Here is a 20,788-nt window from a genome sequence, read left to right as displayed (position 1 = left end):
TACACACCCTTTAAAGAAAGCCATCAAATTAGGCAAAAACTTGTGTGAGACGGTCTCACGGGTCGTATTTGTGAGACGGGTCTCTTATTTGGGTCACCCATGAAAAAGTATTACTTTTTATGCTAAGAGTATTACTTTTTATTGTGAATATGGGTAGGGTTGACCCGTCTCACAGATTATGATCCATGAGACGATCTCACATGAGACTCACTCATCAAATTAACACCTTGAACATGTAATATTCCGTAATTACGTGATTTAAAAATATTGTGAGATATTAATCTAAATTTTGACAACCATAAAATCTCCACTCCCCCTCCAACAAAATAGATCTTTCAAAGAAATCTTCAACCCGACATGTATCCTTTCTTTCTTCTCCATCCTCCATGCAACAAAGACTAGGCTTTTTATCCCATCGATCCAATGTTCAAGAAAGAACTAAGTCAACCAATATTATTTGTATTCTTGATCCTCACTCCCATTGTCTGCTACAAAATCCTAATCCCGTTGCAGCCCAGGTATCTTTTCAACGTTGATTTCTTATCCCAAATAATACCCGGAAAAACTTGTGATTATTCTTATGGGAAGTGGGTTTGGGATGAAACTCAGCCCCAGAAAAGATATAATGAAGATTGCCCTTTCTTAGATTCTGGATTCAGATGCCAAAGGAGTGGGAGAAAGGATTTGGATTACCAGAAATGGAGATGGCAACCCCAAAATTGTGATCTTCCAAGGTATGCATATGTGTGTGTTGTGTGTGTATATATGCATATGTATATGTAGAAATGAATATATATAGGGCTTTCTTGATTTTTTTCTATAGGGGCTGGATTGATAATGCTTGAGAATGATTTCTTGGTTATGAGTTTAACAAATATGTGAAACTATTGGATCAAAGATTTTGATTTAGCTCCGTCATAATTCCTACGATGCAACGATATATAATATGATACTAGTTAACGACATACACACGATACATGTGTAAAATAATAACTAGTACATATATAAATTATGATTAATAGATCGAGTTAATTCATAAAATTTTGTTATATTTTTATTATTATTTGGATAACGATAATGCAATAAATTAAATATGTAATTTGTAGAGATAATATGTAAATTTGTGAATTTTTAAAACGGAATAAATATTGTAGCTAGTTATAATTAAATTATATGAAAAATATTAATTATTCAAATGGACAAGGTATTTTTGTAAAAATTAATTGATATCACAAAGTTGGACTACTAAGGGCTTCAACCTTGATATATAGTATAAATATGAATCATGACTGTGATTATTAACCGATCGAGTTAATTAACAAAATTTTGTTATGATTGTTAATTATTATATGGATAACGATAATTCAATTATATTAAATATATAATTTGTAGAGATAATGTGTATATATTTGAATTATATTAAATATATAATTTGTAGAGATAATGTGTATATATTTGAATTTTGAAGCAGATTAAATATTATAGACTTATTTTTCTAAATTGATAAGATATTTCAGTAAAAACTAATCGGTATAATGAAATCAGACCACTACAGACAAGATATAATTGCTCAAAAATAGAAAAAACAATAATAATAAAAAAGAAGATACGTACGAGGATTGTTAAGAGTGACAGAAACTGTAGCTAGCTACTCGGGGTAGAAACTTAGCTGTAAAAAAAATTAAATTTTGTACATCTTTTTCAATAAATTATATTTATCTCTTTAATAAACAAAAACTTTATATTAGAAATTAGGTCAATGCATTAATATGAAATAAAATATATCCAAAGTACTAGTTTGCCTTATTGTGAAAGCTCTTAAAACTTACCTAAAACTAAATTTTGTTCCGCTGTTCTCTTCTCATAATAGAAGATCTGTTTCAAACTTTACTCATGTCATTTCTATAAATTCACTATTTACCTTTTGACATATTCTTTTACTTGAATAGTACTTTGGATATATTTTATTTCATATTAATACATTGACCTAATTTCTAAAATATCATATCTTGTCATAGTATTATGGGTTAATTAGCTTTTTAACATAGTTGTTCAATGTGTTTTAAGTTAATATAGCACGTGCACCAATTTGGAACATATAAAAACATTTCTTTAGATTGTGACAAACAGTTTAATTTAAATGAATGATTTTGTATAGGATAATGAAATACAATTTCGCAAGAAAAAAATTGCATTTCTTGTATTTTGATTTACTCCCTCGTGTGTTGAAGTTAACCTAATGCATTTGTCCCATTATTTCAAAATTTTCAATCAAACATGTGCTGCAGATTCGATGCAAATGACTTCCGAAACAGCCGGATAGTTTTCGCCGGGGACTCCATCGGCAGAAACCAATGGGAGTCTCTAATATGCATGTTGACACATGGGATTTCTAATATATCCACAGTATATGAAGAATCTGGGAGTCCAATAACAAAACATGATGGGTTTCTCTCAATCAAGTTCCAAGAATACAATCTCACCGTGCAATACTACAGATTGCCTTACCTGGTAATGATAGCCAGGGCACCAAAGAATGCATCAAAAGAAGTCCGGGGAGTGATTCGCATCGACAAACTGCACTGGTTTTCTCAGAAATGGGTCGGGGCCGATGTTCTTATATTCAATGCTGGTCATTGGTGGAATCAAGATAAAACAGTAAAGTCGTACGTAACATACAAAAACCAAAGATTTTGCACATGCAACTAGTAGGGGTGCTGACAACCTATTTTTCTCACATTTAAGCTTGACCTCAAAATTTTTGAACCCCCTCAAACCTCTAAACTTGGCTTCATGTCAACTTGGAGTTGCCAGCTTGAACTGTACTGTTTTGGTGCAAACTGAACTACTGAGTTTTAATGATAATAAAAAAAAACTCATCGTAACTTGAGCTCGTTAACTAGAATTTGTCAGTTATCAGTAACTTGAGCTCGTGAGCTAGAATTTGTCAGTTATCAAAAACTTATATAAATAGTTGAGCTCGATAAATTCAAATACAATCAGAATGATATCTAAGTCGACTAGATTCATTTACGCCCTATTTCCAGTCACTAAGATGCATAATCATCCGAACTTGTAAACCCCAAAGCTTTGTTCCAAAATGTACGGCTGTGTGTATTCCATTTGGTGTTTCTTATTTATTTTTTATTCCTATCAGGGGGTTTTATTTCCAGGAAGGGGAGCACGTTAACATGACAATGGATGTGATGGAAGCTTTTCGAAGATCCCTCAACACATTGAAGTTATGGGTGATGCAGAGTTTAGAGCCAGAGAAGAGTTATGTATTCTTACGCAGCTATTCACCAGTACATTACAGGTAAACTGTCAAAAAATTTCTACTTATTACTACAAGGTCATTTCATTCATACATCTAAGGGGCAGATATCAACCTTGGCAATAAACTATGAGAACTTGAATAGGACAAGTCATTTTTGCAGGGGCGGAGAATGGAACCAAGGTGGATATTGCAACACAAGTACAAAGCCAGAAACAGACTACACAAAGCTGGAACCTGAGCCATTGAACAATATATTTACATATGAGGTAGTCGAACAAATGAAAAGTGCAAAGAGAAAGGCCTGTTTATTGAACATCACGTACTTAACAGAATTAAGAAAAGATGGACACCCATCTAGTAATCGTGAACCAGGTACACCAGAAAATGCTCCACAAGATTGCAGCCATTGGTGCCTACCTGGAGTTCCGGACACATGGAACGAGCTTCTATATGCTGAGTTAATGAAGATGGGATTTAGAACAAGGCCAATTACATGAAAAAGACGATTGGTCTGATGTGGTATGGACAGAAGGCGTGGTGAATTTGGTTATTCCTCGGAAGTTTCGTTGAGGCTTGCCTCCTCCTCCAGTTCCTTCACTTTCTCAACCTTCCTCAAGAGGTCCAGCCTGTCATGTCCGTATGTGGAAGGTATCTGCCAGGGACCAAATAAAATATTTTCTTAGGTTGGGATTCTACACTCTAATTGAAAGAAACTATCAGAGGATTAGATTATACATACCAATGCTGGTGCGTATCTTTGAATTGCAGCCAACATGGCAGCATGACCAACTGCCGTCACCTGTAAGCATATATGCATCAGCACCAGCTCATCTGAAATCATGTTCCAGGAGAAGAAAGCAAAGACCTTTGTATCTATGACCATGTAAACCGTTTACCAAACATGAAGTAATTTTTATTTTGACTTGGTAAGTTCCTAAATGAACATATTGCAATCGCGTAAATGACTGCCTTAATCCTTTTAACGCAGCCTATAAAAGGGTAAAACTACTGAAACTTTGTCATCACACAGGCTTATCCTGCTCAAAACCCAAAAAAAAAAGAGCAATGAAAATTAGCCAAGCACTTTTTCCCATGGAACAGGAGAATTTCCATCCCAATCACGGGCATAATATCATTATAATAGGATGTGCAGAGAATCATTGAAGGGAAGAGATATCCATATGCAAATATTAGATGGGGATTGAGCAAGAGGACCTACTACAGAGAAATCTATGTAAGGTAGCAGAGAGGCTCTCAGTTATTCTATTTGAAAATGCACGCCCTTTAATACCCATGCTTATATTTTCTATGAGAATAAATATTTATTTTTTAATGGTAGGGAATAACATGTGTACCCCGTGAATTGTCAATCATACATTTAACTAACTCGAGCAATTTTTTTTTATGAGAAACAATATTATATGAGGATAATAAAATATAATAGTTAAAAAGAACGCAAGAATCTTCTGCCGTTTCTTTTGCATCATCGAAAATCCGGCTGATTCGCTTAAGCTAAATTGACCAAAAGATACAATGGACTGTCACAATACAAAAAACACTGACTCTCTTGCCAATATCACGACCAATATCTAAAACAAACAATTCATGTGCTGATCTTGGAGCAACACACACCAAACCAAACTCCTCCAGAGATTTGGACCAAATGCTAGTTGTGAATGGACAATGCATAAGCATATGATCCCGAGTCTCATATTGCACATGAAGACCATCTCTTTTGCAACACATCACAAATTGACAATTTACCCAGAGCATAGTCCACGAGAATACTTGAACCTTACGTGAGACCAGTACTTTCAAAATTAATTGGAAAAGGAATGGAGGAAAGTCAATGATCGGGAAGAAAGATCCATAAAAAGATTTATCAGAAAGACCCTAAAGAATCCCATCTCAAACCCTTATATCTACATCGTCTACATCCAACCTAACATTATCTAAAAAACCCTAACAAAGAACTCAACTCAATCACTTCCTCGTAGTTTAGATCCCTTCTGATAAAGAAAAACGAGCTTCCTCTTCTTTAATGAACTGAATGATAAGCTTGTTATGAAGTGTAGAAATCTGAAATAAAGATGGATAGAGGTCTTTAAAAGAGAATCTCCCCACCACTTATCCTCCCAAAATCTAATAATATCCCCCATTTAGCCATTGCCCTCACTAATTGATGAAAAGCAGGGTAAGTTCGAGAAAGAAATTTCCATGAATGTCTGAATGTAACATTTCTTGCTAAACCCGCATCTCATCCATTTTATTACATCTCATATTTGCTCACAATAATCTTCTTCCATAACTGCTCCAGAACATCTCCACCACTTCCCGAAAAGTGCTCTATTTCTCAAACATATGTCCCCAATGCCCAAGCCCCCTCATTCTTTCGGTTTGCAAACATTTTCCCACGCACAAACACAACAATTCAAAAATCGACTGATCCAGTAGATATTAATATATTATTGACCAAGTAGATTCACACAGATAAATCCCCAACCTTACTCTACCAAAACAAGACAAGCATGATCCATGACAAAGCATCATTAAACAAAAAGTCTTCCTTGCTTACCGGGAGGAGCATAAGAAAACCAATTGGAACAACAGATGCCAAATCAGTCAATGTCCTTCGGAGTGCCTGTTTTTCTTTTTCTGCTAGTTCATCCCCTATCAGGCTCCGCCTAAGCAGGTCCATGGCAGCAACAACATCAACGGCTAGAAGCTGAGTGCCTTGCAGAACATCCTGTTCGTGAATATCAAACTTTTTTATACTAAAACAGCACGCATAGGGCAAAACATATGCACTCAACATTCATCTCCTAATGTGTTTTGTCAAACCAGTGACATACAATATTATGTTTCCTAATCTGGGGCAAAAGCACGAGTATTGAGAAATTTCAATAATACATCATTTGATTTGAAGTCCAGAAATACCATTTCAGCTCACAACTATAACAAGTAAGCAGGTAAAGAGGGTATGTCTGTGGACTTTTTTAGGAAAAGAAATAAGGAACCCTGTAATAAGCAAATCAGGCAAACCAAATGCATGGTTAGGTTTATCAGTCACATATACAGGAAGAAGATAAAATTACCATGCTTGTTTCTTTCAGTTTATCCAGTGATTTATTAATGATACTGTCTTTCTTCTGAACCTGATCTACTCTAGCAGCTCTAGGATCATTACTGTGTCTGAATGTGCCATCTTTCACCTGTGTTTCCTCCTGGATAAATGCAGTTGATGAATCTCATCAACTAAACCAGGAACATAAACGCTTGTTGATAAAAAAAACATCTTAACAACACACTGGAAGAGATGGATAAATGATGAAGTTTACACCAGATCATATAATATCAGATGCTTGGTATAGGGCCTTCAGGCCACTAATTCAAGACCAAAAGATGTAGGCAATTAGAAAGAGTTCATCACCAAACATTTATAATCTGCCACACACACGATGCACTAAGAAAACACGGTTTGTGAACAGGGTTCTTTTTTCTCTTTCTTGAATGGCTTGGCCCTTCATTTGGGAGAATCTGTGTGATTTTCATTTTAAAAAAACTATAAACTAGAAACAACGAACCAATCGAAAAACATACCTAAGGACTTTTGGTTTGGGCACAGATGACATGCTTTCCATCAAGTAGAAGTAGGTAATAAAGATCAGTCTACCTAGTATTTGACAAGTTTGGAAGGCCGTTCAGACTTCAGACTGCTTCAAGCAGAAGTCTGTCAAAATCATAGTGCATATGCCGTATCTTTCACACAACCAGGTATTTTCTTGTTTTTGTTTTAATTTTTATGTTAAGTAGGCACTAAAGTAGCAGATCTCACTCCACTATGATCAACCAGTCACAAGGCGAAACCACAGCTTCGATAATAAATAAAATAAGTCAACTGTAAGGTATCAAAAAGTAAATACCCTCTATTATTTCAAAGAAAGCCAAACCCAACTAATTAATTTTTAATACCAACTAAAATTGAAGACTTTAACTCTCAGTATTGATTGCCCCAAAAGTTGGAGAGAACAAGCACTATTGTTATAAAAGAGACATAATCTAGCATCAAGTTTTGATATTAGGAACGTAGATTATAACCATTAGAAATAGCCTATCATGCTCAATAATTATCCTGGCAGGAAAATCAATGTGTACCTCCTCATATACGCATCGATCGGTGCTCTCTTGAACACGTTTCTCAAGTTCCATCAATTCACTTCGTAATAGTTCAAAGCGCTGAATTTCTTTGGATTCTGAGTCCGCTATGTCATTACTTACAGTATTTTGTTCAAAGTACTCATCAATCTGCAGTGCGACCAAACAAGAAAGTTGGGACATCATTAACAAACCATCTGCAGTGCGACCAAACAAGAAAGTTGGGACATCATTAACAAACCAGTTTTTCCAGAGACGCGTGATTACTTTTAATTCAGCAGCATGAGTCATTTAATATTTTCTATAGCTATAAGTAGGCCAGTGGTAGTCACACTATAGTTCATACTTCTTAAAGGAAGATGCTTTTAAAATATGCGAATTTCGTTTGGGGTATGCTCTGGATCTCAGCACATGCAAAGTGGAGTTACATATCAAATGAAAATATAATCAATTTGCACACAAAGATACCAAGGCTAAACTTAGTCCTGGAACATAAAATTATGGACATAGTGTCTGTAAAATAAAAGAATATGCCATTTGGGCGCATTAAATTATTTGGTATTAAACCAGCTGTTGGGGCCCAACGAAATATCAAGTAAAATCTACAGGTTCAGAAATCTAATCTATTCACTGCTGACAAAATCAATAGTTAAATGGTGAACTGCAGCACCCAGCAGGGCAAATAACAATCATAAAAAGGCTCCAAATTAGTCACCAACTTTGAAAAAGATCTAGGGGTCATATAAAATCAAATGCAGAATATATACATATACATGATTAGTTGCAAAATCAATGTCGGACGTACACTTTCATCAGCAGATGAGGAGTTCAGATCAGAGGATTTGGCTGGGCTTCCATCAAAGAAATTCCATAATCCATATGACCTACCAAGGCGAAAAAGAAAGATACTAACACAAAATCCAGCAAGTTTACATAAATACAAAAAAAATTGAAAGAAGGGATAAAATAAGAAAGATTATCCGAGAAGTCTCAAACCTTCTGTTCCTATCAATTTCTTCGTTAGAATTATTCCCTTTTCCCCTGGAATGCTGCCTCTTCTCATCAGTCGAAGTTGCAGAGCTACATACATCATCACTCTAGTAGATTGAAACAGAAGAAATGGAAATTTACAAATCAAATTGAAAGACTGGTCCAATATGATAAGGACAATCAAGTTACATGAACTGAAAGGCTAAATACTTTGAGAGAGCTCACAAACAAAGAAGATATCCCGATTAATTGACTAATATGAAAATCAGTTCAAAGTACGAGGTAATGAATATTTTCTTGACTCTTCTACATTGATAGCTTTATGATACTAAAAATTGCATTTGCGATTCTTAACACTTCAATATGCATGAAATGTCACATCAATCATCATTCATCGACCAGCCATTTAATCAAAAGAAGGAATATCCCAATTTTCAGCTTTGCCTCTATCCAAAAGCTTTCGTTCCAAAACCGAGATCCTTGAAATAAGCAAAAAATATACCATCTGAACCAAACTGCGCAATCCATTCTTGTGGCAAACAGACCATATGGCACATAGGAAGTATTTATAGCGATATTTCAATAATGTTTTGGGGGGCCAACAGCCATAGAGGATTCAGCAGATACCTGCTGAAGAGAAGCTGCCTTGGCTCTAAAAGATGCCTCAAGAAATTCAGCCTCTTTCTTCAGTTTCCGAATCCTTTCAAGGTCTGAACACGCAGCTTTCAAATGCTCCTTTCCAGAACTAGAGCTTGACAAATGCAACTCCTGGAGTAATTCTTCAAGCCGTAAAAGAGCTCCTTCGACGCTCTCCAATGCCTAGGAGAAAATCCAAAACATCAGAGCATAATCGTAATTACTTTTTGTAGTTCAAGTCCAAAATATAGAAATAATATGGTTCAAACACATAAATCAAAAAACTATACACGTCAGTGAAGTAAATAACAATGAAAACATAAAGATATCAGAAGCAGCAGTTTCCTACATGTCGAAGTGATTCAAATTAATGCAAATTTTAAAACACGCAGAAAAAGGACTCAGAAAAGCTCAAGTCGTGCAATGAGCAACTACGAACAAAAGAAGTTAAAATACACTCCAATGGTGAACCCCTTCACGAACATCACTTGTTAGTGCAAACGGATATTCTGATGGATATTGAGATGTTTACTCTACAACATATTAAAATTTTAATTGTAAGAATTTACTTCAAAACACAAGGAAACAAAAATTCTAAATTTCACTGTTTATATTAATGTAAAAATACAATTTTAAAGAGCGTAGACAGCACAATTGCAAACTACCTTATCAAACGATTCAGACTCCTTATCGACCAGTGAATGATCCCGTTCAACAATTCTGCATATAAATTCCAATAATTTAATAAAATAATATTTTCCTTCAAACTACTGATTCAGTAAGCATGCCTCCTTTCAGAGTGAGAAAAAAATAACTTGGCCATGAACTGGAGCCAGTTTAATTGATAACCGAATAAATTCTGAAAATCAATCAAAACTTTCAATGGGATTGTTGGCTATCATATGTAAGAGACAATAACAAAATTTCCAATTATGACTTTCCAAGTGTTTTATTTTGAGTGGCAACCAAAGTAGATATTCAATTGAGCCAAAAAGATCCATATGATCTATTCGTCCTTCAAAGAATGATGCAATCAAGCCAATTGATTTATTGCTCCAGCTATAGATGCTGTGAGGGACAGACATCTGTATAAGCATGGCCATTTACAATGTCTTTCCAAAGAGATATCTTTCTCCAGATGTTTAGCAGTTTTATGAGAGCAATCTCAACATCTTACATAAAGAGCAATATGAACATTGTTGTTCTTTCATCAATCCATTCAAAATAGACACATGTTTTTGCCACTACACAGCAAAGCTTCAAGAATGTATTTGGAGAGTTAGCAAGAAAATCAAACATCAGAAGTTCTTCTATTTCAAGTGCGCCAACACATTTAGAGAGAGAGAGAGAGAGAGTATCTCAGGATTTATTTCCCTCCTTTAACTTACTTCTGTATTCCCAGCTCTTTCATGCATGCTTTTAACTTCTCGTGCCTGAGATAACGAACAAAGATGACATTATTTGTTCAAAGCATTGGAAATTCCATATAATGAATTGGAAAGTAAAAATATTGGATACCCTTTGGAGAGAAATCTAGCTGCCTTAACGTTAGATGGATTCTCTAACCATTTACTGTACTTAATAAAGCTCTGGATCCAGTGAGAGCATACATCTAATACAACGGGAATAGCTTCGGTATTTGGTGGACCGTCTTTATGTTTGTTTCCGAAGGTATGTTTGGAGGTACTACTGCTACCAGGATAAAAAGGAAGCCAGTCCAGCTCTTCACACACAACCTGTCACACCGACTCTCTTAAGTTGTATGAATCATGCAACTTATCATCCCTCTGATTTATTATGAATGCTAACCTCCACATAAAGTTGATAAGAACTTATTGCTGACAACTGAGGATAGTATAAAACACTGCCACCAATGAGATATCTGTTTCGAGAAGGGTAAGGTAAAGACACGTGAAATCATGAATCAACATTTTAAGTGAAAAGAAGTGCTTCAGCACACCGTATTAATCCTTCAATAGGTTCATCCATGTTTTCAAAACCATTAGCAAATAGAAATGACTGTGTGCTTCTTCCTAACGCAATGAAGAACCCAAATACGGTCAAATCCCTCTCCAAAACCTGAAAGACGACAGAAAAATGGATTCAGGATACCATAATGGAACAACGAAACATATTTTTCAAAGTAAAAAAGGGGCTCGAGATCAAGTTTGACCGGAAAGATTCAAACATGTTGCTATTCATGAAATTTCTCGAAAATATATATTCGAAAAATTCGATATATTTATTTATTATATAATTATATTGTATTAACAAAATTTTAAACTCGTGAGATACAAAACAAAATAAAATGGGGTTGAGTTAAACTTAAAAAATAGTTTGGACATGTTCGAGTTCAAATCGAATTCAATAATTCGATTTCGAATCAAATATATTTCGAGCCGTATTTAAAATCTTGCGATTCGGTTCGATCCGTTTGCACTTAGTCTATACTATAGAAAGGCCGAAAAAAGTTGCAGCAATAAAAAAACTTTGAGAATTGCACATTACAAGGAGCAGGCAGCCAAAAATAATTTCCCAAATAGTTCTAAAAACCTTGGATATGATATGTTCAGATAGAGAAACCTTGTTCAAGCGTGGCATCAAACTCTTAAACATAAACTTTAGATACTTTTAAAATTATCAAAATACAAGGAATATAGAATAGGCTTACCTCAATACTTTCACAGGTAGTGAGTCTGGACCAAATTCTCTCCCGATCTATAGCTCGCTGCAGCTGCTTTTGTACTAGACTCACCCAAAATATGATCTCTTCAGCATCAAAATCATTTTTCATTCTACAAGATGCAGCTCGGGGACCAAAATGAACAAGGAATTCTCTATGCAGGCCAATTTCCTTGATTGAATAATAAGCTTGGCCAACAGGAACAAATTCAACCAACATGTCCATCAACCTACCAGTTATGTCAGGAATAACGGAAAAGAATTGAGCACACGAAACCTTCGTTGGTCCAAGTTTTGCAATTGCTGCAATGCAACTAAGTGCAAGCATGAGAAGGGAGATGTCACTTGAATTGCCTGAATTTGAGGATAAGTCTTTCCTGTACCTGAAAAGGAGTTAAAAACTCATAAACCCTTTTCACTGTTCTCATACAGATACATATAGGTTTCATTGGATACAAACACACTTACACTGTAGTAACAGCAGCAAAGCACTTAACCTTTTCAAAATAACCAACAAAACTGGTCACCACAGTTGGTACTTGCTCTGACCAAAATCGGTCAAACACTCCAGCTTGTTTGGCTAACTTCTCTCTAATTACATTCTCCAAAGGAGCGGACTGACGAGATAAGCTACATTATAACCATAATATAAACATTAGATTATCTTTATAAACATATAAAAATGACAGGGAACTAACTCGCTTGAAATCTGGTGGATTGCAGGAAAAAAATAGAACAAAATAAAACAAATATAAATCACATTTATCATCAAGCATCCAATAAAAATTCAACTAATATTCTGCAATATACAAGGTCAACTGCAACACACAAGGGATCACTGTTATGTCAAAGAAAGAAAAAAAAGGAAAAAAGAGAATTAATAAGAACCGGAACTATAGAAGAAAACATAAGAGAGATTCACCTCTTTCTAGTTTTTTCATTAAATAATTGATTTATGGTCTAGATTGATCGAAGGCTGCATGGTCATAAACATTACGGAAGTTGTAGAAAGGCCCAAGAGGAGACGTACGGCTGAAGTAAACTAACATTAGTCTAGAAGCCTATGCATTCTTTTGCACTTGCAAAGGCACAAGCTAAGATAATAATGATGTCATACCTTTTTTTCTGGCAAAAATGATTACAGTGGAAGCAGAGGCATTACAAAAAAATAAGAGAGAATTTTTATAAAGGCATGTAGAACTTCTCGTGTACTGCACTCTGTTTTTCATCAACAACTTGCTACCAATCAACACTATATAACAATTCATGTCAATCACTCCCTATCATACCGTTTTTAAGGGAAAGTAATCCTATTTTTGGAATTTTAGAACCAGTTAAATAGAATCCAATTGCCTTATAATTCTCTTTTAGAAATGGCCATCTCTCAAGAGCAGATTCTCAAAGAAGTGGAATGTTGAGTTCCTTGACATCTACCGTCGTCGATAGATTCAAGTAAAGTACCATTTGCAAACTCAAGATCCACATCTGGTAATATGATCGAACACTGTACTCCGGCGTTGGTGTTTTAACTGCTATTTAAATACAGTTTCAATGAGCAACATGAAAGAGTAATTATCTACTAAATCAAGTAAAAGACTATTCCTTAACTCTGTTATTTATCGTTTTCCGTACTCTTACCTCCTCCATGGCCTTTAGCAATTTAACAACACGAGGAATGTCAGACACTACATTTGTTTACTTGAATCAATAGAACAATATAATCAAAATAAGAAACATGTAGAACATTTTACCATGTGAAACATAAAAAATTTTAAGGTCGAATATCATATGCTTGGCTGTCAATGCACATTGGAGGACAACAACAGTTTCTCCCAAGAGCAATAATTCCACAAGCCAAAAAGTAACCCAGCTAAAGAAAAAAAATTGAAAACAAGAAAAATGGTCAAAGTGAATCAACTCATTATTTTTTCTTTTTTACCTCAGTAGAAGAAATAATAAATATGCCAGAGTTTTCTAAATACTGCGTTTCTTTCTTTTTGGCACCAAGTCAAATTGTTTCCACAAGATCAACATGAAAAAATATCTTGAAAAAAAGAACAAAAATATTTTTTCATCATTGACCATTCAAAATTATTTGTCTAGTCACAAAAAAAAAATCCTAAAATACGTGTTATGATCACCAATGGGGTCAAAGACATTATACACAGATCCGGCCTACTAACACCATATCTAGGAAATTTAAGGATAATGGATAGAGAACCTAGTTACTTGATCAGATTGGATTCTAGCTTGTTTAGTTTAATTTTTTGGTTTACTACTTTTCAAATAAGGACATCCATCATTATCCCATATGCACAAGCATGAGACAAATTATAGGTTAGCTAGTCTTTATTCTTGGGACTTCGAGTGATCACCTCAGTACAAAACTTGTATATGTACGGAATGGATTTGGAATAATAAAAAAACTAGAATTTTTTCAAAGATAATTGTTAAAAAGATTGAAAAGTTGTAATGACCCGAATTCCTATTTTGAATGAAGTATTAATTAAGACATAATTAATGAGTTGTTAATTAAGTTTTAAGGAATTGATAATTCGGGATTAAGTTGTTGGTATCCACCGAATTTTAAATGGATAACCCAACCTACTTCGGATTACATTATCTCGAGAAATCCAACTAGACCAATGAGATTCTGACACGTGGCAGATAAGATTGGTTCGGATTTTCTGAAATAGTGCGGATGCAGCCTATAAATAGAAGTCGGTTCTTTTGTTTCCTTCACCGCATTCTTCAGAGAGAGTTCTAGTTATACCTTAGGTTTTCTAGCCAGTTTCTAGGGCTCTTTGGTGTCGGGAAGTTTCGGAGCTAGTGTCGACTCGAGGAGGGTCGGTGTACTGAGATCGAGACATCATCAGCGGGCTGACGACGGACGTAGGTATAATCCTAAATCCTTAGATAGTGATTTAAGGATCATTAGGAAGATCTTTGTAGAATGTTTGATCTGGTTTGTTAGTGATTTCTTTATGTTGGTATTGTCTAGGTTCAGAGCTTTCTGTCAGATTGTTTTAGTGAGGTACGTGATGTACTGACTGAGATATCCAAGCGTAGTATACACACTTATATGCTGCATATTTATCTGTTGCATGATACATGTTTTACTGCTTTGGCATATTATGCATGACATATCATGTTGAGCCTGATATCTTTTGAGATATACCTCGTTTGTTGGGGCCGCTCAGCCCTATTCTGTATTGTGGACGATGGGGCATCGAGAGCTACAGTGTCCGACGGGACCCGCGGGCTCTGATGACCTGGACATTGCAGGTCCACGTCTTGATGATGAGTGTGGGAGCCAAAACATGCCTAGGGCAGATCAGAGACTACACACTCAGGCGCCTCTAGACTGAGCATGAGATTCTTGACTTGATCCTTGATATCCGAGCATATTGCATTTTGCATGCATCATATAAGTTTGTATACTCGTACATTCTCGTATTGGGCGATTGTCGCTCACGTCCTTGTTTTCATCTTGGGCACCCCATTCCACGGGGCAGGTCTTAGGTTGGACGGTTCGGACGACCAGGGCAGTGGCTAGAGCAGTTGGGTTTTCGGTGGTGATCCAGTGGAGGTTTTCTGTGGTTTATCGTTTTCTCGTTCAGGGTTATGTTTTGTATTTGTTATGGTTGTATTAATGTTTAAGACTGTCGTTATTGTTTTGTTATCATTTGGGTTGTAAGATGATTAAGTATTTGGTTTCCGCTGTTTAATTGTGGTTATTAAGTTTAATGTTGCATGTTTATTAGTTTGTTTAGTACTTACTGGCTCGGGTAAGGGCGCTACAAAAGTTCTCTTTAACGAGTCTTGAATCGTCTAAGAGATTGAGAGATATTCTCTCCAGCGAGCCTCAAATTCACCACCACGAACATAGGTAGAAAAGACACAAATCACTCAAGGTAGGTAACATTCCTGAGCTCAATTATTTCCCAGTAAACCATCCTAACACAATCCATAACGCGGGACCAAAACAATAAGCTACCAGGTCAATCAGTGTTAGCCCTGGACAACTTAACTGAGTAATTAAAAAGCTCATAAATAGCCACAAGTCTTTGAAAAATCATCATCTGGGTAAAGCACTGACAATTGTCTCTATGATAAAATGAACCCATACCTTCTTTGGACAAATACATTGATATCTCTGTCTCTACCATCTCCTCGAGATGAAATCTCATTAGCTGCACACAGAAGTGAATACACAGACGCCTGAAAAAGTTATAAATCTTTAGCCAACCTAAACAAAAAATAATGCCAAAAAAAGAATAACAAATCACATTCCTGACAAACTTTCAAAGCCAATTATAATAACCCCTTAATAGATGTTCTCCTTGTTCATAATAATGACACATTCGTCAAACATATATGTGAGTTTCACAAAGAAAACCCAACTAAAATGTATGGAAACTGGACATGAAAGTTTTTCAAAATAAATAACACGTCATCGGTCATCTACAAAATTCTAAAGCATGAATGCAAGGTCCAGTTCTCACACTTGCTTTGGATAACTGCCAGAGGACAAGTGATTACCACTACATGGATGTCATATATGTAACTTTAGAATATCAGAAACAATCCAAATGCGATAGACATACAATGTATGTCATAATGAAGCCAGAAAATAGTACAAGTGAGCAAAATAAGAAGATTCTACTCTACTTTCACGTAAATATATTTACCCTCCCAAAGTAATCTAATGAACAAAACAACCTTTCATTTCTCGATTTTAATATATGCAATATATCTTGAGAAACAGGCGACAAGTTTTGCCATAGTAACCATCAGAAAAGTGATCCAAAAGCAATAATTGAATTCTCATTGTGCAGCAATTGAGAATTCACAATTTTATCTTGAAAACTTGAGTAATTCTACTAATTCATCTAAAGACATTTTAATGGATAAATTTCAAAACTTGGACGATTCTCAAGTGGACATATTTAATCATTTAAAGAAAGTATGATACACGAGCAAACACAAAGAACAGTAAATTCTAAGCCTCATTATATTGTAATGAGTCTGCTCAAAAAGGAACGCTAAAAGAAACTTAAAATTGATTATTTAACTGCTAGTTACTACCACATCTTGAGAGTTGATAATGTGAATGTTTTTTTTTTTTTGATCAGAAACTAATATATATTAGATTAATAATGTTAAAAGATTACAATACGAGTGGATGAGCCATCCACGAATTCGAAAACAACCCGTAAATGTAACTTGTTCAACAAAAAATATAACACCAATCCCTAATCAAATCAGATAATAGGTATGTCCGAAACTTTGGTACGCAAATCGTCCACGTCGCCACCCTGAATCTTATCTTCTCCCAAACGTCATCTCTTGATTCTTCTTTGTCACTGAATAATCTGTTGTTGCGCTCCAACCAAATCGACCAAAAAACACAGTGAACGATTATGTTGGACTAATTGGTTAGATAGTAACCAATTATATTGTCTGAATCCAGGATTCAACAACGATTAGTCCAACATATTCATTTGATTCAGAACCCATTGAGTACCAAAAGTCAATACTATCATTAATACGAAATTAAAGCACTGGGTAAATGAAGTGGTATGAGTTCAAGAAAAGCGACGACATTGACTGTTTGTATAGGCCTTGGTCGTTGAAGATAAAACACTTACAACAATTATTCAGTTGTTTCCAGTTGATCCTGTTCACAAAGTCAATCAATCAAGTCCTTGCATATGAGGTAATAACACTCTTTAGGGCTGCAGAACCAGTATAACTTGCAGATTATGGATTAATACATCATGGTGAATTTGTAACATGCCCATACTCTAATTAGGCACGTGTTCATTTATTTTTCTTTTCCTAAAGGAATCCTTGGTTTCCTCGTGACAGTGGCTAGAAAACTACCATTAGTTATTTAATCAGTTGATTTATGATCTGTCCTAAATGCATCCCAGTAACAATGCATTTTCATTAAAGAAAAATGGATTAGCATTGAATAATAGTGTGCTAGGGTAGCAACAATGCATTTTCATTAAAGAAAAATGGATTAGCATTGAGTAATAGTATGCTAGGGTAGCAGCCTGACTACCTGAGTACAGTTTTACTGGGCTAAAAGAAGTGTCTCAGCTACAGTTAGCAATGCTGTTTACAGAAGACAGTTGAAGAAAGGACAAAAATTGTCAAAAAGGAACAAGTCATATCTTAGAATTTGGATTTATAGTCCTCTAAAACTATAATGGCGTGTTTCTCTATCATATAAAATATATCTTTCCAATTTACATGAGTGTCGGTTATTATCCTTTTGAGTTAGATCGTATATCCTTTTATGTCGTTATGATGGTGATGAAACAGTTCAAACAGTAAACGTACCTAAATTGCACCCCCAATCAACTTAATTTAACCAACTCACAAGGTCACCATACCATTAATAAAATAAAACCGTATGTCGATAAAGAGTGTCCTACTTCAGTGAATATGCTAGTAAAATACAACTTCTGATGAAGAAAACACTAAAGAGTTTCGAAAAACAGTCAAAGAGTTGAAATGCGGTATTCAGTATTCCATGCTCCACACAAATAAATCATACGAAAAAGAAGGCTTCATAAACCAACTCAATAAGTTTCAATGACATTTTGCACCAACCTGATAAGACAGAGCCTTGGCCCAAGCATTTTTGTCTACACCAAGCCAAGTAGGTGAGAACCAAGATGTCTTTGATAAAGAGCTTTGCTCTTTGATAGCAAGTTCAAATATCCTTGCAGAATCATGTAATAACTGAACAAGGCCAGTGTTGTAGTCTTCATCCTGCAAGGACTGATTCAGTTGATATCTCATTTCCTCGAGATTATCGCTGGTTCTCGCTTGGGAATTTCCATTCACAGTAACGCCATCATCAGCAGAAGCAAAAGGCAGAAGACATTCCGTCCTTCTTATTTTATGAAAGATACTAGAATGTTTTCTAAAATCTGGGAACCTGCAGCTAGGACTGAATTTGCCATTTTCCACATGTAAAATCCTTTTCTGATGTTTCCTCCTCGAGTAACAACGATTAATTATAAGGTTATCCAATCCAGAGATTTTTCCATTGAAGTAATAAGCTCTAATGGGTTTGACTGAAGACCATGAATTTGAACAGCTGCAAATGCTAAACAAAAAGATTGAGCCACAACCACAAATGACTAAGGACTTCATCTGGAACTTATATAATTAGTAAAGCAAGTAGTACGTATATAGTTAGTAAAGCAAGTAGTTTGATAAGAACCAACGACACAACCTCCTGATTTCTGAGCACTAGACAGATTATTTCCATTACAAGACAATTTAATCTTCATATAATCGACACGGAAGTGACCTCCACAGCAAGAAATCAACCAAGGGAAACCAACTTACAGAAATCACAACCTGATCCAAACTGTATGAAACCTTAACAACACATGGAAAAATTGTACAGATTAATCCTAAAAAATGCGAACAAAAAATTAAGATATGACCTGGAAGAGACAAGATTCTGGTGGTGCGCGTTGATTGACATGGAACGTATTGGAATTCAACTTCAGCTCGCAAAAACTGAATACGAAGTGCTGGACTGAAATAGAAATGGTGGGAAAATATGGGAAAATGGCCAGAAATTGAGATGGAGGTTGATGACGCAGCGGGAGCTGTATCTATCGGGGCCCCATATATACGTGGGAAGCCATTCGATCACATGATAAATCGGGCCTGACCCGTGGTAGCATCAGTCTTTTGGGCCTAGATAAGAAATGGCCCATTAAAATGGCTAATCTGAAGCCCATCTCAAGCCATGAATTGTTCAGATGGAATAATATATATTTTCTTGGATAGTAAAACATTCATTTAACATTTAATTACATATAGGCATAAGAGCTTTTTCCTGAAAAAACTTAAACAAACAGATATTTTATTTTTAAAAAAAAAATTCTACAAAAGATCGGAAGTTCGATTGTCAGTTAATTTGCACCAATAAAATAATTGATTTTCTTATTTAATTGCTTAGTATTTGGTATAATGTGTTCTTGATCCCATTTATTTTCAAAAATTAGGATCCAGTGCTTCGTATACGCAATCTTTGGTGCTTCATCTGCCATTTTTATGGAAGCTTTTGGCCTTTCATATTACTAGTATTGAAATGTATAAGATGAGGATGTACCAAGGCCAGAAAACACCACCGAAAATCCACTTTCTTATGTTTCTGCCTTGCCGTTGTTCTGCTTCTGCTGTTCTGCTCCTCCTTTGTCCACTGATAAAGTTCAGGTACTGATTTTGTTCGCTAGCATAGTGCTTTATGCTACATCTCTGCTAGTCTGGTTGTTGTATCCTGAGAGACAGGCGTACGCTGGAACCTCAGAGCACATAACGGAGGGGGCGAATCTGTTTTAAGGACGTTGGATTTCATACAGGTCCCGTTTGATTTATTTAAGCATTGTACCACTTTTCTAATTCACTATACTGATTTTCCGGTTTTACACATAACTATTTGTCCTGTTCCATTTGATAAATTTTGAACAACAATATCTTCTACAACTTCTATAGAAAAAACATATCCAAAGGGTCAACGTAAGTGTACATTGTGTGGGTTTTTAAGTACTAATATTCTATTGTACATTAGCAGTAGACTTAAAAACTCAAAATAAATTCCAAACTTCTATTGACTTATACATTCAAAACCATACTGCAAGACTCAATACCCCAAACCTTCAAAGATCAGCAAGTATGTTAGAGTAGGTGTCCGTCGAGCCAAGTGTTGGCCGAGTGTTCACAATGAAACTCTATGTATAAGCAATCTTTATTTTAATAATATTTGAAATTATTATTTTTGGCAAATCTTTATCTGTATACCCATGCTAGCTGCATAGATAAAGCCCTTGAATATACAAATAGTAGAAAGAATATGAGATGCTCATATGATGAGTATCATGAAACTCATATTTGTAATACTGTATATTCTAAACGGTTCCTAGTCGATTCAGCCGCCACTAAGAAGGATATAGGCCGCTCGAGTTAGAGACTAGTATCTGCGATGTGAGTACCATGTTTCATTGGTAGGGG

The 20,788-nt window shown here is 35.4% G+C and overlaps 2 protein-coding genes across 3 annotated transcripts; one reads left to right on the top strand and one right to left on the bottom strand.

Annotated features, from left to right (window-relative positions):
* The first annotated feature begins 382 nt into the window (after window positions 1-382).
* On the top strand, window positions 383-3,842 carry LOC140839763 (protein trichome birefringence-like 8). Its single transcript, XM_073206699.1, has 4 exons — window positions 383-734; window positions 2,289-2,666; window positions 3,158-3,316; window positions 3,438-3,842. Exons 1-4 carry the CDS (start codon window positions 424-426, stop codon window positions 3,772-3,774), a joined length of 1,185 nt encoding a protein of 394 aa, XP_073062800.1. The 5' UTR covers window positions 383-423; the 3' UTR covers window positions 3,775-3,842.
* Window positions 3,482-19,385, bottom strand: LOC140839762 (uncharacterized). Of its 2 annotated transcripts, XR_012119786.1 has the most exons (19): window positions 19,213-19,385; window positions 18,365-18,857; window positions 15,870-15,961; window positions 12,209-12,370; window positions 11,730-12,123; window positions 11,019-11,137; window positions 10,868-10,940; window positions 10,577-10,794; window positions 10,447-10,491; window positions 9,724-9,778; window positions 9,050-9,241; window positions 8,429-8,529; window positions 8,238-8,316; window positions 7,433-7,582; window positions 6,373-6,501; window positions 5,853-6,023; window positions 4,017-4,076; window positions 3,771-3,929; window positions 3,482-3,694 (listed from the first exon to the last, which is right to left on the bottom strand). XR_012119786.1 is itself a non-coding variant. In XM_073206698.1 (18 exons), the coding sequence occupies exons 1-18, from the start codon at window positions 19,251-19,253 to the stop codon at window positions 3,825-3,827; spliced, it is 2,679 nt and encodes an 892-aa protein (XP_073062799.1). In that variant the 5' UTR covers window positions 19,254-19,385; the 3' UTR covers window positions 3,482-3,824. The 2 variants fall into 2 exon arrangements, 1 of the variants encoding a protein (XP_073062799.1); XM_073206698.1 differs by having other exon boundaries at window positions 3,482-3,929.
* Window positions 19,386-20,788: the final 1,403 nt, after the last annotated feature.

This window comes from Primulina eburnea, chromosome 8 (assembly GCF_022965805.1).
Source record: "Primulina eburnea isolate SZY01 chromosome 8, ASM2296580v1, whole genome shotgun sequence".
Lineage (NCBI taxonomy): Eukaryota > Viridiplantae > Streptophyta > Magnoliopsida > Lamiales > Gesneriaceae > Primulina > Primulina eburnea.
The sequence above is the reverse complement of the archived record's forward strand: the minus strand, read 5'-3'. Positions and strand labels throughout refer to the sequence as shown.